This window comes from Podarcis muralis, chromosome Z (genome assembly GCF_964188315.1).
Source record: "Podarcis muralis chromosome Z, rPodMur119.hap1.1, whole genome shotgun sequence".
NCBI classification, from domain to species: Eukaryota; Metazoa; Chordata; class Lepidosauria; order Squamata; family Lacertidae; genus Podarcis; species Podarcis muralis.
Genome location: NC_135673.1, coordinates 3,391,796 through 3,404,912, shown reverse-complemented (window position 1 = coordinate 3,404,912; position 13,117 = coordinate 3,391,796). Strand labels below are relative to the sequence as shown.

General features: G+C 44.8%; 1 protein-coding gene and 1 long non-coding RNA gene across 2 annotated transcripts in view; both read left to right on the top strand.

The window, feature by feature from the left end:
• The window catches only part of LOC144326116 (uncharacterized), a 276,840-nt gene that overhangs the window by 208,881 nt on the left and 54,842 nt on the right, over nucleotides 1–13,117 (top strand). The gene's annotated exons all lie outside the window — the stretch shown is intronic.
• Nucleotides 2,000–10,223, top strand: FUT7 (fucosyltransferase 7). Its single transcript, XM_028715484.2, has 2 exons — nucleotides 2,000–2,191; nucleotides 8,530–10,223. Exon 2 carries the CDS (start codon nucleotides 8,604–8,606, stop codon nucleotides 9,660–9,662), a length of 1,059 nt encoding a protein of 352 aa, XP_028571317.2. The 5' UTR covers nucleotides 2,000–2,191; nucleotides 8,530–8,603; the 3' UTR covers nucleotides 9,663–10,223.

Sequence of the window (13,117 nt, the reverse complement as noted above, 5' to 3'; positions counted from 1 at the left end):
GACACTATTTTAATAAAAAATTAAAGGTCTTATATATATATATATATATAAATGTTCATAAATGTACCAACCAAGCACAATCATAGATATGTGGACCACATGTCTGGAGCAGCACAGGATGACCACCCTGAAACGATTTGGACTCCCAAACTAACCACATGTTTTCTTGGCAAGGAGGGAGGGGGTGAGGGAACCTTCCCATTGTCTCAGGAAATGGGTAATCACCATCTCAAAGGAATGGCCAGACTACCAGGAAAGGCAATCAGATAAGGCATTATCAGATAACCTGGCAGACAGGAAAATAACAACATTCAAATTTCTGTTGTAGACCACCTTTTCCGTGATGTAGGTATGATGTATCTGGGGGGTGGTCTTGGGTTACACCCCTTCTGTGATGTATGTATGATGTATGGAGGGGTGGTCTTGAGCTCCAAGGCAGGGAATTTAAAATGTCTATATATGGGCAGGCACACCTTGGTCCTGGGTCCTCCTCCTTTCCTGCATGTGAGGGGAGAACCCTGTTGCAACAGCTTTAATAAAGATCAGGCTTACTAGCTTCTTTGCTTCTCAATATTCTCTGGTTGGCCTCTGTTATTTTCTCCTACCGACAGGGAACCCACTTAAGGACTGTATACGGGCTCTTGGATACCCCATAAGGGAAGAAGGGCAGATTGTTTACAACACTATGTTGGGGCCCCCAGTTCACATGTGTTTGAAATATGGGATACTTCTATGGAATGCACAGAATCACAGAGCTGGAAGGTGCCCAGTGGGTCATCTAGTCCATGAGTAGACAAACTAAGTCCCGGGGGCCGCATCCGGCCCAATCACCTTCTTAATCCAGCCCGCGGATGGTCCAGAAATCAGTGTGTTTTTACATTACAGAATGTGTGCTTTTATTTAAAATGCACCTCTGAGTTATTTGTGGGGCATAGAAATTCGTTCATTATTTTTTTCAAAATACAGTGGTACCTCGGGTTAAGAACTTAATTCGTTCTGGAGGTCCGTTCTTAACCTGAAACTGTTCTTAATCTGAAGCACCACTTTAGCTAATGGGGCCTCCTGCTGCCGCCACCACATGATTTCTGTTCTCATCCTGAGGTAAAGTTCTTAACCTGAGGTACTACTTCTGGGTTAGCGGAGTTTGTAACCTGAAGCATCTGTAAACTGAAGCATCTGTAACCCGAGGTACCACTGTATAGTCCGGCCCCCCACAAGGTCGGAGGGACAGTGGACCGGCCCCCTGCTAAAAAAGTTTGCTGGACCCTGTTCTAGTCGAAGCCCCTGCAGCACAGGAATCTCAGCTAGCTCATACATGACAGGTGGCCATCTAATCTCTGCTTAAAAACCTTCAAAGAAGGAGAGCCCACCACCTTCCAAGGCAGCCCGTTCCATTGCAGGGGGTTGGGCCAGATGACCTCTGGGACCCCTTTGAACTCTACAATTCTGCGAATCCATGAAGTGCCTCATCTCAGCAACCTCTACATCTGGGGTAACTGATCTGGGTTCCCTTCAGAGCTTCTCTGAATGGCCCCATCCAGTTTTAAAACCCAGAGAGATGCTGTCAGTCAGAATAGACCAGGAATAGGGCACTACATCTTCCCATATGTTTTGGGTCTGCCAACACCTGCCCCCCCCCCCCAGCCAGCCTAGCCAACAGGGATGGTGGGAGTTTCCTTTCATAGACTAATCTTTTGAAGAAGTCTGGGTTGAATCTGTTCTGTTGGATGTCACAAATCTCTGGCATTATGAGAGAGTGGGTGGGTGAGTGAGTGAGGGGGAAATATACTAGGTGTTCTCTCACTCCACAAAATCTTGTGGTTTGATCTAGCACTGCTGCCCACACCCTAAGTTTTCTTAATCAGACCCACTCCACCTTTGAGTGTTGCCTAAGTTCTCGCCCCCCCCCCCCCCGCCATGTGCTGCCATGCAAGACCAGGCACTGGTGTGGGAGGGTGTCCAACCACATGAAAACGCAATGTGAAGTTTCAGGAAACCGCTGTAGAAGCAGGGTGTGAAAGACGCCGGTGATGAAATCTTACCAAGAAGAAAAGAAGAAGGAAAGGAAAGAGATTGTGATCCCCTACTCAGCTGCTGCTTCCCTCTGTTGCTGTTTCCGAAGAAAAAAGACCTCTTGAAAAAGAAAGGATCCGTGAGGTTTCGAGCATCTTATGACGAGGAGGGCAACATGGTAATTAAGCTGTGGGGGGGGGTTATGTTGTTTGATGGGAATGCTTTTCCTGATATTTTTGTTTAGGTGCCTTGAACCCCAACCAGGCAGATTTATTTATTTATTTAAAAAAATCAAATCAAATCAAAATGAATTGCAATTACTTTTTTTAAAAAGATTAACACAGTTCTAAGAGACCCCTGGGGTTGTTTGGTTGTTTGGTTAACCAAGGGCTAGCAGTTGTGTGCTACTTTGTTTTTTTAAAAATATAAATTTAAAGTAGGATTTTACGTGGCACTTGATTCATTGCTTTCTGCTGCTTTACTCTCTCTGACTTTTTGCATTTTATGTTGCTATGGCGGGGAGCTCCCTGGGAGAGGGGTAAGAATTTTATCAAGCTGCCTGTTTGCTTTTTCTTAGGACAGTGTTGTTTTAAAATGATAAGCTGAAAAGCTGAAGGAAGGAGAAAATAAATCTCTCTATCCGCTCCCCTCCATGTCCTCATTAGTCTACCTCTAGAATGGGCACATTTTGCACACTTTTGAAACCCAGCATCTTTTGCCAAATTTGCAGCTAAGGCTTCATTCAGATGGAGAAACTTTCATTTTCTCATCCAGTTTTGGAGAGTAATTTTTTTTAAGGTAAGGATTAAAAGCTTGCCAAATCTCACACATTTGGGTTACTTCCGCATTGTTGCTATTTGTGAATGAGATTCATTCACATACCAGCAAATTCAGGTTGTGCTATTATAGTTGATTTGGGGTTCTTGTGCAAAAAAACCCTATTCCCCTACCCAAAAACAGCACACACCCAAACTTTTCATGATAAGGAAAATGATGATGGCGAAATTGACTGGGAAAATCAGAAAACAGGAAGAGAAGAACTTTAAGAAGGAATGGGAATAATTTACAATGTATTTAAGAGAACACCGTAAACAACTAAAAACTTTGAGAGGATTTGAGTAATGCTTGTAATGTACTAAAAATTATGCTAAAAATTGACTATTTAAGAAAAATAGAGAAAATAAGAGAAGGAGGTGAAAACGGTTGATAGTGGTCACCATGGAAGGGCGGAGGGGAGTCGAAGGATTTAAGGAATCCTAAATGATGATGTTGATGTTTAAGGTTTGAATGTAAAGTGACAATGTAAAACTTAATAAAGAAGATTTGACAAAAAAAAAAAGATAAGGAAAGTGATGGGAAAATACACTGGAAAATGTGGGATAACAGTTGCTTTGTTGCAAAATCATTTTACCTCTGCATTAAAAATATCAGAACAGATGCTCAATAAATAGCTAAATTCATCTGATCACTCCCTGAAAACAAATCAGGATGAATGCTCAATTCAGTGGTACCTCAGGTTACATACGCTTCAGGTTACAGACTCCGCTAACCCAGAAATAGTGCTTCAGGTTAAGAACTTTGCTTCAGCATGAGAACAGAAATCCTGCTCCGGTGGCACAGTGGCAGCAGGAGGCCCCATTAATTAGCTAAAGTGGTGCTTCAGGTTAAGAACAGTTTCAGGTTAAGAACAGACCTCCAGAATGAATTAAGTTCTTAACCCAAGGTACCACTTTATACAGATCATCTGGAGATGCCCTTTAAAAAGACATTGATAATTGCATTTTTGAAAATTGCGTTAATATCCCCCCTCCCTGTGGGGTAGGTCAGGTTGAGAGGCCGTGACTAGCTCAAGGTTCCAGCCAGAGAGCCTCATGGGGATTTGAACCCTTGTCTCCCAGGTTCAGCACTCTTAAGCACGACACCATTCTGTTATCATATCTATTAGACGTCTCCTACACCAAATTCTCTAGGTGTCATACAAACAAAAAGAGAGTGGAAACCTAACAGTAAAAACCACAATCAACTTGAGAGGCAACTGTCAGAAGAAACCCCAGGGCGGGACCTCAGGTGTAAAACTTCTGAATGTGAAAACTGATTCTTGTCCATTCAGAAATAAGTCCAACTGAGCTTAGAGGGACTTACTCCAGGGGAAACGGCAGTCAAAACCAGAAACGTCGACAGCTGGGAATGTTATTAACAGTACAAAGGAGGGTTAGAATAACTTTTGCTGTAAGGGTGTGGTTCCTTCTACTGTATATAGAGTATAGCAGGTGACGGTATATTTTTGGCTGCTGCCGGTATGTTCTCATTGAGCTGTGTCAGTGTGCAATGCTCAGGTTGAGCAAGCTCTGCTTTCCTCTTTAGATCTCATGCATTAAAGTGTTTTTCCGTACGATTAAGATTTTGGGTTTGTTTTTTTAAAGAGTGCCTGTTAGGCAGGACACAATTATTATTATTTTTTGCCAGGAAGCAGGAACTAAGTAGGACCATGGCTTGATTCAGAAGATGCACCTAAACCTTCCCATTCTACACAAGCCTTCTGCTTGTTTTATGCCAGCCTTCACCAAACTGGTGCCCTCCAGCTGTTTTGGGGCCTCGGCACTTAATATAGCCAACACGTTTCATTAGAACCACCACTTCCTTCCCGCCTGGCCTTCAGATAGGCAGCCTTCGCTTGTGTGAGCAGGCTTCTATTTAAAATCTCTGATCCTCAGAGTCTTGGTTTACAATGGTGCTGATGGCTTACTGCTCTTCCTTATTGGTTTTTAACCCGCTCCTATTGTTTTCCCTTGTTTTATTGCGCTTGTGAGCTACTTTGGGGACCTGTATGGATGGGAAGGGCTGTAGATCAGGGAAGGTCGCTGGTTTGAGCCCCGCTAGCCTCTCCAGGTGGGGCCAGATATCCAGGAGAGCCTGGTGGACAATATTGAGCTACTGCCAGTCAGAGTGAACAGTACTGAGAAGGATGGGGCCAATGGTCTGACTTGGTATAAGGCAGCTCTCTATAGTCCTAACCGGAAAGCAAATAGCTCATTAGCTCACTTTGCATGCAGAAGGTCCCATTTTCAATCCTCAGCACCCCAGCATCCCTAGGTTGGCTTGGCGATGCCCCCTACCTGAAATCCCAGAGAGTAGCTGCCAGTCAGTGTCGCCAATACTGAGCTCAGATGATCAATGGTCTGATGGTATAAGGTGGCTTTGTATCACGTTTTTATGTACTGATACCTCTTGGGTGATACCACTACAGTCTATATACCACTTTTCAGTCCAAAGAGTCCCTAAATCAGGGAGGAGCAAATAACGAAGCCAAACAACCAAATGCACAAGTTTTTAAAGAATATATTCTTTGCATTGTTAATTGAGGACCCTGTTAGCCTGCACAGTCAGCAATTACAGTATAGCAGGCATGTCCAAAGTCTGTTTTGGGTCGCCCCTGTCCTGTTTTATCCAGCTTCTGTGGCAGTTTATTTATTGGGGTCAAATCTTTAAAAAAAAAGCACTTCAATCCTAATAAATAGAATTTATTATTATTTATTATTATTACTAAAAAAAAGCACAACAACCTTTGTCGGCCCCCATCTCTACATCAAATCTGGCCCTCTTTGAAAAAAATTTGGGCACCCCTGAATTACAGTACAGTGGACGCTTGGGTTGTGAACGTGATCCGTGCGGGATGCATGTTCGCAACCCGCAGCGTTTGCAATCCGCATCTGCGCATGCACGGGTTGTGATTCGGTGCCTCTGCGCATGAGCAAAGCGCGATTTAGCGCTTCTGTGCATGCACAACCACCGAAACCTGGAAGTAACCCATTCTGGTACCTCCAGGTTTCGGCGCATCCATAACCCAAAAAAATGCAACCTGAAGCGGCTGTAGCCCAAGCTATGACTGTAATCTTAATGCACATGGTGGGAGGAGTAAGAAGGAGGAAACACTGTCATGTTTCTGAGCCAGTACTTACTTTCTGAGACCCTGGCATTGTGGTAGAGAGTTGCAGCAAACAGATCATGCAGCCCAAAGGAAAAGTGAAAGTGTCATGCATTCTGGTGAGCCCCCACCTGAGTGTAGCAAAGTGCTGAAACAGCAGCCACTGTTCAAAATTGCTGAGACCAGTTACTTTGCTCCCCCTCCCAGATGGAGTGGAGCCTGTGTGCGACGCTCACATGGACAAGTCCAGCTCCCTGGACAGTTCCTGATCCTTATGAAAGGTGTATTCAGGAAGGATGTTTTCTTTGTTCTTTTTGCGTGGGTGGAACATGTTCCTTTCTTCTTTCTGGCTTCCTGCTTGCTTTCCAATGCTTTGTCGTTGTTGTTTAGTCGTTTAGTCGTGTCCGAGTCTTCATGACCCCATGGAGCAGAGCATGCCAGGCACTCCTGTCTTCCACTGCCTCCCGCAGTTTGGTCAAACTCATGTTGGTAGCTGCGAGAACACTATCCAACCATCTCGTCCTCTGTCGTCCCCTTCTCCTTGTGCCCTCAGTCTTTCCCAACATCAGGGTCTTTCCCAGGGAGTCTTCTCTTCTCATGAGGTGGCCAAAGCATTGGAGCCTCAGCTTCACGATCTGTCCTTCCAGTGAGCACTCAGGGCTGATTTCCTTCAGAATGGATAGGTTTGATCTTCTTGCAGTCCATGGGACTCTCAAGAGTCTCCTCCAGCACCATAATTCAAAAGCATCAATTCTTCGGTGATCAGCCTTCTTTATGGTCCAGCTCTCACTTCCATACATCACTACTGGGAAAACCATGGCTTTAACTATACGGACTTGGACTGCTAGGTCCGCGGCTCTTTCTTTGATCTAATATGTCAGAGCAAGATGGGCTGAACGCAGTAAGGAGAAGTTATATCATTCACTCAGACTGATTGTCTGATCAACGCTATTAAGGAGTTCACACCACTTTCACACCAAAGCCTTTCTCACAAACAGATGCCAACAACAACAACCATTACTAAAACTTGAATTAATTTACGCTGATTAAATCAATTTATATGCAAGTTGCTTTATTTTCAAATATTTAATTCCATGGAACCTGTTTTAAAGGTAAAGGTACCCCTGCCCCTACGGGCCAGTCTTGACAGACTCTAGGGTTGTGTGCCCATCTCACTCAAGAGGCCGGGGGCCAGCGCTGTCCGAAGACACTTCCGGGTCACGTGGCCAGCGTGACATCGCTGCTCTGGCGAGCCAGAGCTGCACACGGAAACGCCGTTTACCTTCCCGCCAATAAGCTGTCCCTATTTATCTATTTGCACCCGGGAGCCCTTTCGAACTGCTAGGTTGGCAGGCGCTGGGACCGAGCGACGGGAGCTCACCCTGTCGCGGGGATTCGAACCGCCAACCTTTCGATCGGCAAGCCCTAGGCGCTGAGGCTTTTACCCACAGCGCCACCCACGTCCCATGGAACCTGTTTTATTTCCTATCAATTCATAGAATCATAGAATTGTAGAGTTGGAAGGGCCCCCAGGGTCATCTAGCCCAACCCCCTGAAATGCAGGAATCTCAACTAAAGAATCCCTGATAGAGGTCCATCCAACCTCTGCTTAAGAACATCCAATGAAACAGACCCCACCATCTTTGAAAGGAGTTCATTCCCCTGTTGAGGAGCAAATGCTGTCTAAAAGATCTTCCTAGTCGGAACCTCCTAGTTCTTTCTAGTCGGAATCTTCTTTCTTGCAATTTGAACCCACTGGTTCAGACCTACCCTCTGGAGCAGCAGAAAACAAGCTTGCTCCATCCTCCATGTGTGTAGATATCCTAAACACTTCTATGATAACTACTGCACTTTCTACATTAATAAACTGGGTGGTTTGTCGCAGTTAGTCTCGAGCCTATGGTTTTCACTGCTTCAGATCTACTCCTTCTTCCACTGAGCTGCTGCTAAACAAATTAAAACCTTGATCAGGAGATCCAGTGATCGTTAATGCATTGGTTCATCCATGGTATGGACTGGCTTTGATTGGATCTCCATATATGTATAGCATACTTGTAAAGCAAAACACTTTGCTATAATCCTTACAGCAATCTTACATATTCCCATTAGGGAAACTGAGTCCAAGAGTCCATCTCTATGTCCCCTCTGGCCACCACAGGAGTGAGTTCACAGTGAGTGCAAAACCTCTGAGGACTTCCTCGTTTGTCACTCAGCAAGCATGAGGGATGCACATTTTTCATTGTGAAAAACAAAGAATTTCAACAGTTCATTGCCCTTTCACAAGGGAAGCTGGAAAGAAGAACCAAAAGCTTGTTTCTGCATGATGTGGGGAATTCTTCTATCTCCACCATCTTCATTTTCAAGACTTAGACCAGACATTAGGAAAGACCCTCCCCTGCGAAGCTTGCAGAGGTTTTGCCAGCCAGTGTGTGAAAAATACTGGACTAGATGGGCAACTATAGACTGGTGTGGTCTAAGGCAGCTTCTCATAACTTTCTACAGAACTTTCTACCGAACTTTACAAAAACGGAAGCTTCTGTCTAGGACTTGTTTCCCTGGAGTTGACTCTCCTCTTCTCTTCTTTGTTGCAGCTTTCTGGCGCCCACCCTGACTGAAGGACAAGAAATGCTTACTTTTGAATTCAGGAGAATTAAGCACATGCTTAATGAGCAAGGGGATGGGGGCCCCTGCCTGCACAATGGCCTCCTACTCCATGATAACCATGAAGAAATTTGCTGGCGCGATGTTCCTGCTTGGCGCTGTGTTCTTGAACTTGACGTTCCTTGCCCAGCCATTCCATAACCCCAGCAGAACTCAAGCACAGAACCGTTCCCTGATGGTCTTGATCTGGGACTGGCCTTATGGCCATGCCTTAAACCTCACCGGCGATCCCTGTGCCACGCTTTGCTCTATTAAGGGCTGCCAGCTGACCTGGAACCGCAACCTCTACAACCAAGCAGATGTGGTAGTTTTCCACCACTGGGCACTCCAGCACCGCAGATCGCGCCCCCCTGCATCTAAGCCCCACCCAGGGCAAAAGTGGGTGTGGCTCTCCCTGGAGTCCCCCTCACACAGCAATGACCTAGCCAGGTGGGATGGAGTCTTCAACTGGACCATGACGTTCAGGCGGGACTCCGACATCTTCATCCCTTATGGGGAGCTCGTCGCCCAACCATCAGATGAGGTGGACATCCCAGAGAAATCTGGCCTTGTGTCATGGGTCATCAGCCACTACCACCATACCCAACAGAGAGCGCAACTGTTCAGGAACCTGTCCAAGTACATCAAGGTTGATGTGTATGGGAGGGCAAACAAGAAGCCTCTCTGCCCAGCCTGCCTACTGCCCACCATTTCCAAATACAAGTTCTACCTGGCCTTTGAGAACTCCGTTCACCGGGATTACATCACTGAGAAGCTCTGGAGGAACTCCCTCCTGGCTGGATCTGTGCCTGTGGTCATGGGGCCTCCCCGAGCCAATTACCAGCAGTTCATTCCTGGTGATGCTTTCATCCACGTAGACGACTTTGGCTCTGTGAAGGAACTTGCAGACTTCCTGCTCAGCATGAATGAGAGCCGCTACCAGAGGTTCTTTGAGTGGAAGAGGAGTTTTGCCGTGAAGCTGTATGATAGCTGGCCAGAGAGGTTCTGCACCATCTGCCAGTGTTTCCCCAGCCTGCCCCAAGGGAAGGTCTACCACAGTCTGGAGAAGTGGTTCTGGAGTTAGCAACCAGGGTGGACTGAAGTCAGGGGCCTCGCTAGGTGCTTAAGAACCTAAGGACCTAAGAAGAGCCTTCTGGATTAGGCCAATGGCCTGTCTAGTCCAGCAATTGACTAGCAAACTCAGAGGTAACTCAAAGCAAAAGTTTGCAGGAAAGTGGGATGGTTATAGAAGATACATTCAAAAATACAATAATAGTTTTGACTCTGTGCTAGCGTTCGAGTGACAAAGGAAGTAAAAGGAGGTGGACAACAATTAAGGATTTATTATGTTTTCTGAATGTATTGAAAAATCTATACAGAAAGGCTTATTGTTTTGTGTACATTCAATTGTAAGATAAAATACATGCGCAGGGACTCGACAGGAAGTCAAAACTGAAGAAAATATTTTGTAAGATAAAAGGGGGAGAAATATTTATTTTCATTATTATCACTATTTTGTTGTGTGTGTCTTTGTGTGGGTGTATGTTTTGTATGGAATGTTTGGGAGGAAATAAGACGGCAAATAACAAATAATGAACAAAATATTGATGTATGTAATTTTTATTTCTCATTTCTATTTTGTGGTAGTATGGTTGTAATGTTTTTTGTAACATAAAAGCATTCAATAAATATTATTTTTTTTAAAAAAAGAGAATCATTGCTGCCTCTGACTGTGGAGGCAGAGCTGAACCCGCATGGCTGGTAGTGTAGTCCTTGCAGAACTTGGGGCACATGGGCCAAATTTGCATATACTGATTTGTTGGTGTGCTTGGAAATTTAGGCTAATTGTCAGAGGGAAAGATCCCCTGTAAGCATTAAGAAAGAAAGAAAGGTTGAATGGGAGACAGAAAGGCAGCAGATCTGGAGCCCAGTGCAAAGGACCCAGGGGCCACACATACCAACAATGCCAGCTGCTGAATTCAATCAAGGAGCACCCTGGGCTTGGTCCTCCTCATGAAGAGTCAGGATGAGCCTGCAAGAAGAGGGACTCAGGGCCCCATTATTGCTCCACTGTTGTTTTGCACAAGCTTCTTCTGACGTGGCCTGTTTCCAAATCGTTCTCCGTAGCAGCGGCAGTGAGGTCATGCCAGGCTCCTTCTTGGGCAAACCATCAGATTGCTCCACAACTGCCTGTGCCTTTGTTCTTGCACTCCAAACCCTGCCCGAGACAGATTTCTTGACTCAGCCCTCTGCCTGCAAATTGCCTCTGCTTCTTTATTGGGCCTGCATCTGGATGAACGGCAGAATTCGGCTCCTGACCCAATCCTATCAGGGTTCACACCTGTGTGCTTGGCTGCCTGCGGCCCAGCAGGCACAAGCAGGCAGGGGTGTTCCTGACAGTTTTCTCATCTCCGCTCATCAGCTACCTTGAGCCTCTACAAGACACAGGGGTTTCTTTTCACCCTGTTACAATTATTATTATTATTATTATTATTATTATTATTATTATTATTATTATTTATACCCTGCCCATCTGGCTGAGTTTCTCCAACTACTCTGGGCGGCTCCCAATCAAATGTTAAAAACAGTACAGCATTAAATATTAAAAACTTCCCTTCAGATGTCTTTTAAGGATAGGATAGCTGCTTATTTCCTTCACATCTGAAGGGAGGGTGTTCCACAGGGTACATAACTGGTACATGCTTTCTCTCTGTAGGTGGGCAGAGTTTTGTTTGCTTCACACCAGGTGGTGGTTGTATGTCTGGCTGGGCACCGTTTTATGTCTTTGCTGCCTAAGTGGCTGGGAGAAAGTTTAGCATTTTGACATCTGGACCATCCTATTCCCAGGGAGCGAAACAAACTCACTGAGAAGTTATTCTGCGCACTCAGAGGTTGGGTGGCCATCTGAGCTGTGATTCATGCCTTGCAGGGACTGGGGTAGACAACACATTGGGTCACTTCCAGCTCCACAATTCTATGCTTCTATGACGTGGATACCAAGGTTCAGGTTTTGTATCACCTTTTCAACAGTCACTCTGCGGCTGGCTAAGCCTCCAATATATTAGAGGAACCAAGGCAGGAGACGAGAAAGGCTCCCTTGAAGAAGCCTCAGGCTGGAAGAGTTGAATTGCAAAGTTCATAAGGGTTCAAAGATCTGATACTGAGAACTAAGAATATATATCTTTCCAGAAGATGACTGAGAACACACGGGGGGGGGGGGGAGTGCTGATTAAGCGCTTTATCTTCTTTATCTCTACCATCCTTGTTTAATCTAAAATCACAGAGAGGATTGATCCCACACAGACACAAACTGGCCATCTGACACAAATCGCCATCTGACCTAGGTCACAACATTATGATGGAAGATTGGGAAAAATTATGGAAAACTGATTTAAAATTTACACATTGTTCCCTATTGAAGGAGAATTACATGAAGATGATGTACATGGGGGTGGGTGGATTTTGTGTGGGAGGGTGGAGGGAGGGAGGAAAAATGGGGAAAAATAAGGATGATATGTTTTTGGATAATATGTTTTGTTTTAATTTTGAATAATTTTTTTTTAAAAAACCAAACAAATTGCCATCTGAAACTTTTAGTTAGCTGACAACGAATTTAACAACTCATGTCATGCAAGCAGACCCTCCAAGTGCCCCTATTTCCCAGGGACAGTCCCAGATTTACAAAAGCTGTCCCGGTTTCTGATTTGATCCCGGAATGTCCCACTTTTCCTTAGGACATCCCTATTTTCATCAGAGAAATGTTGGAGGGTATGGAGTTATCTGACACCTGAGGCATCTGAAGGCAGCCCTGTATAGGGAAGTTTCAAAATGTATAGGGAAGTTTCAAAATGTTTAATTTTGTGGCTGGGACAACCTAGTCAGATAGGTGGGGTATAAATTGTAATTTTTTTAATTATGGAATAAGACACCTTTATTTTCATTGGAGGGTATGTGCAAACAGTTGATGGGGCAGCAGCTCTATACCTGTTGCACCTGTAAATCCAGTTCTCTGCCATGCCTCAAATCTCAGCCACCTCATTAATAGAATAAATGATAGATAAGGCAATGATACGTACAATTTTTAATATGCAGAGAATAATATGTGCAAATAAATCAGAGAGGGGAGCTGAGGGAAGTCCCAAGTGGGGGGGGGGTGAGAGGGAGGGATGGGGAGGGGGGGAAAGGGGAAAAAATAATGTAATTGACTATTTGGATTGATAATTTGTTCTGTTGAAATTGCTTAATAAAAATATTTTTTTAAAAAACCAAAAACCTCAGCCACCTTATTGTGGCATAGTGTTGTGACTAGGCCCTAGGAGCCCAGGGTTCAAATCCCTTGGGAGCCAGTTACTGCCTCTCAGCCTAATCTACCTCACAGGGTTGTTGTCGGGATTAAATGAGGAGGCGAAAGAACCATGGATGCCACCTTCAGGTCCTTGGAGAGAACGGCGTGTTAGAAATGCAATAAATAAATAAATAAATAAATAAATAAATAAATAAATAAATAAATAAATAGGACTAAATTGGACCTCTCCCCTC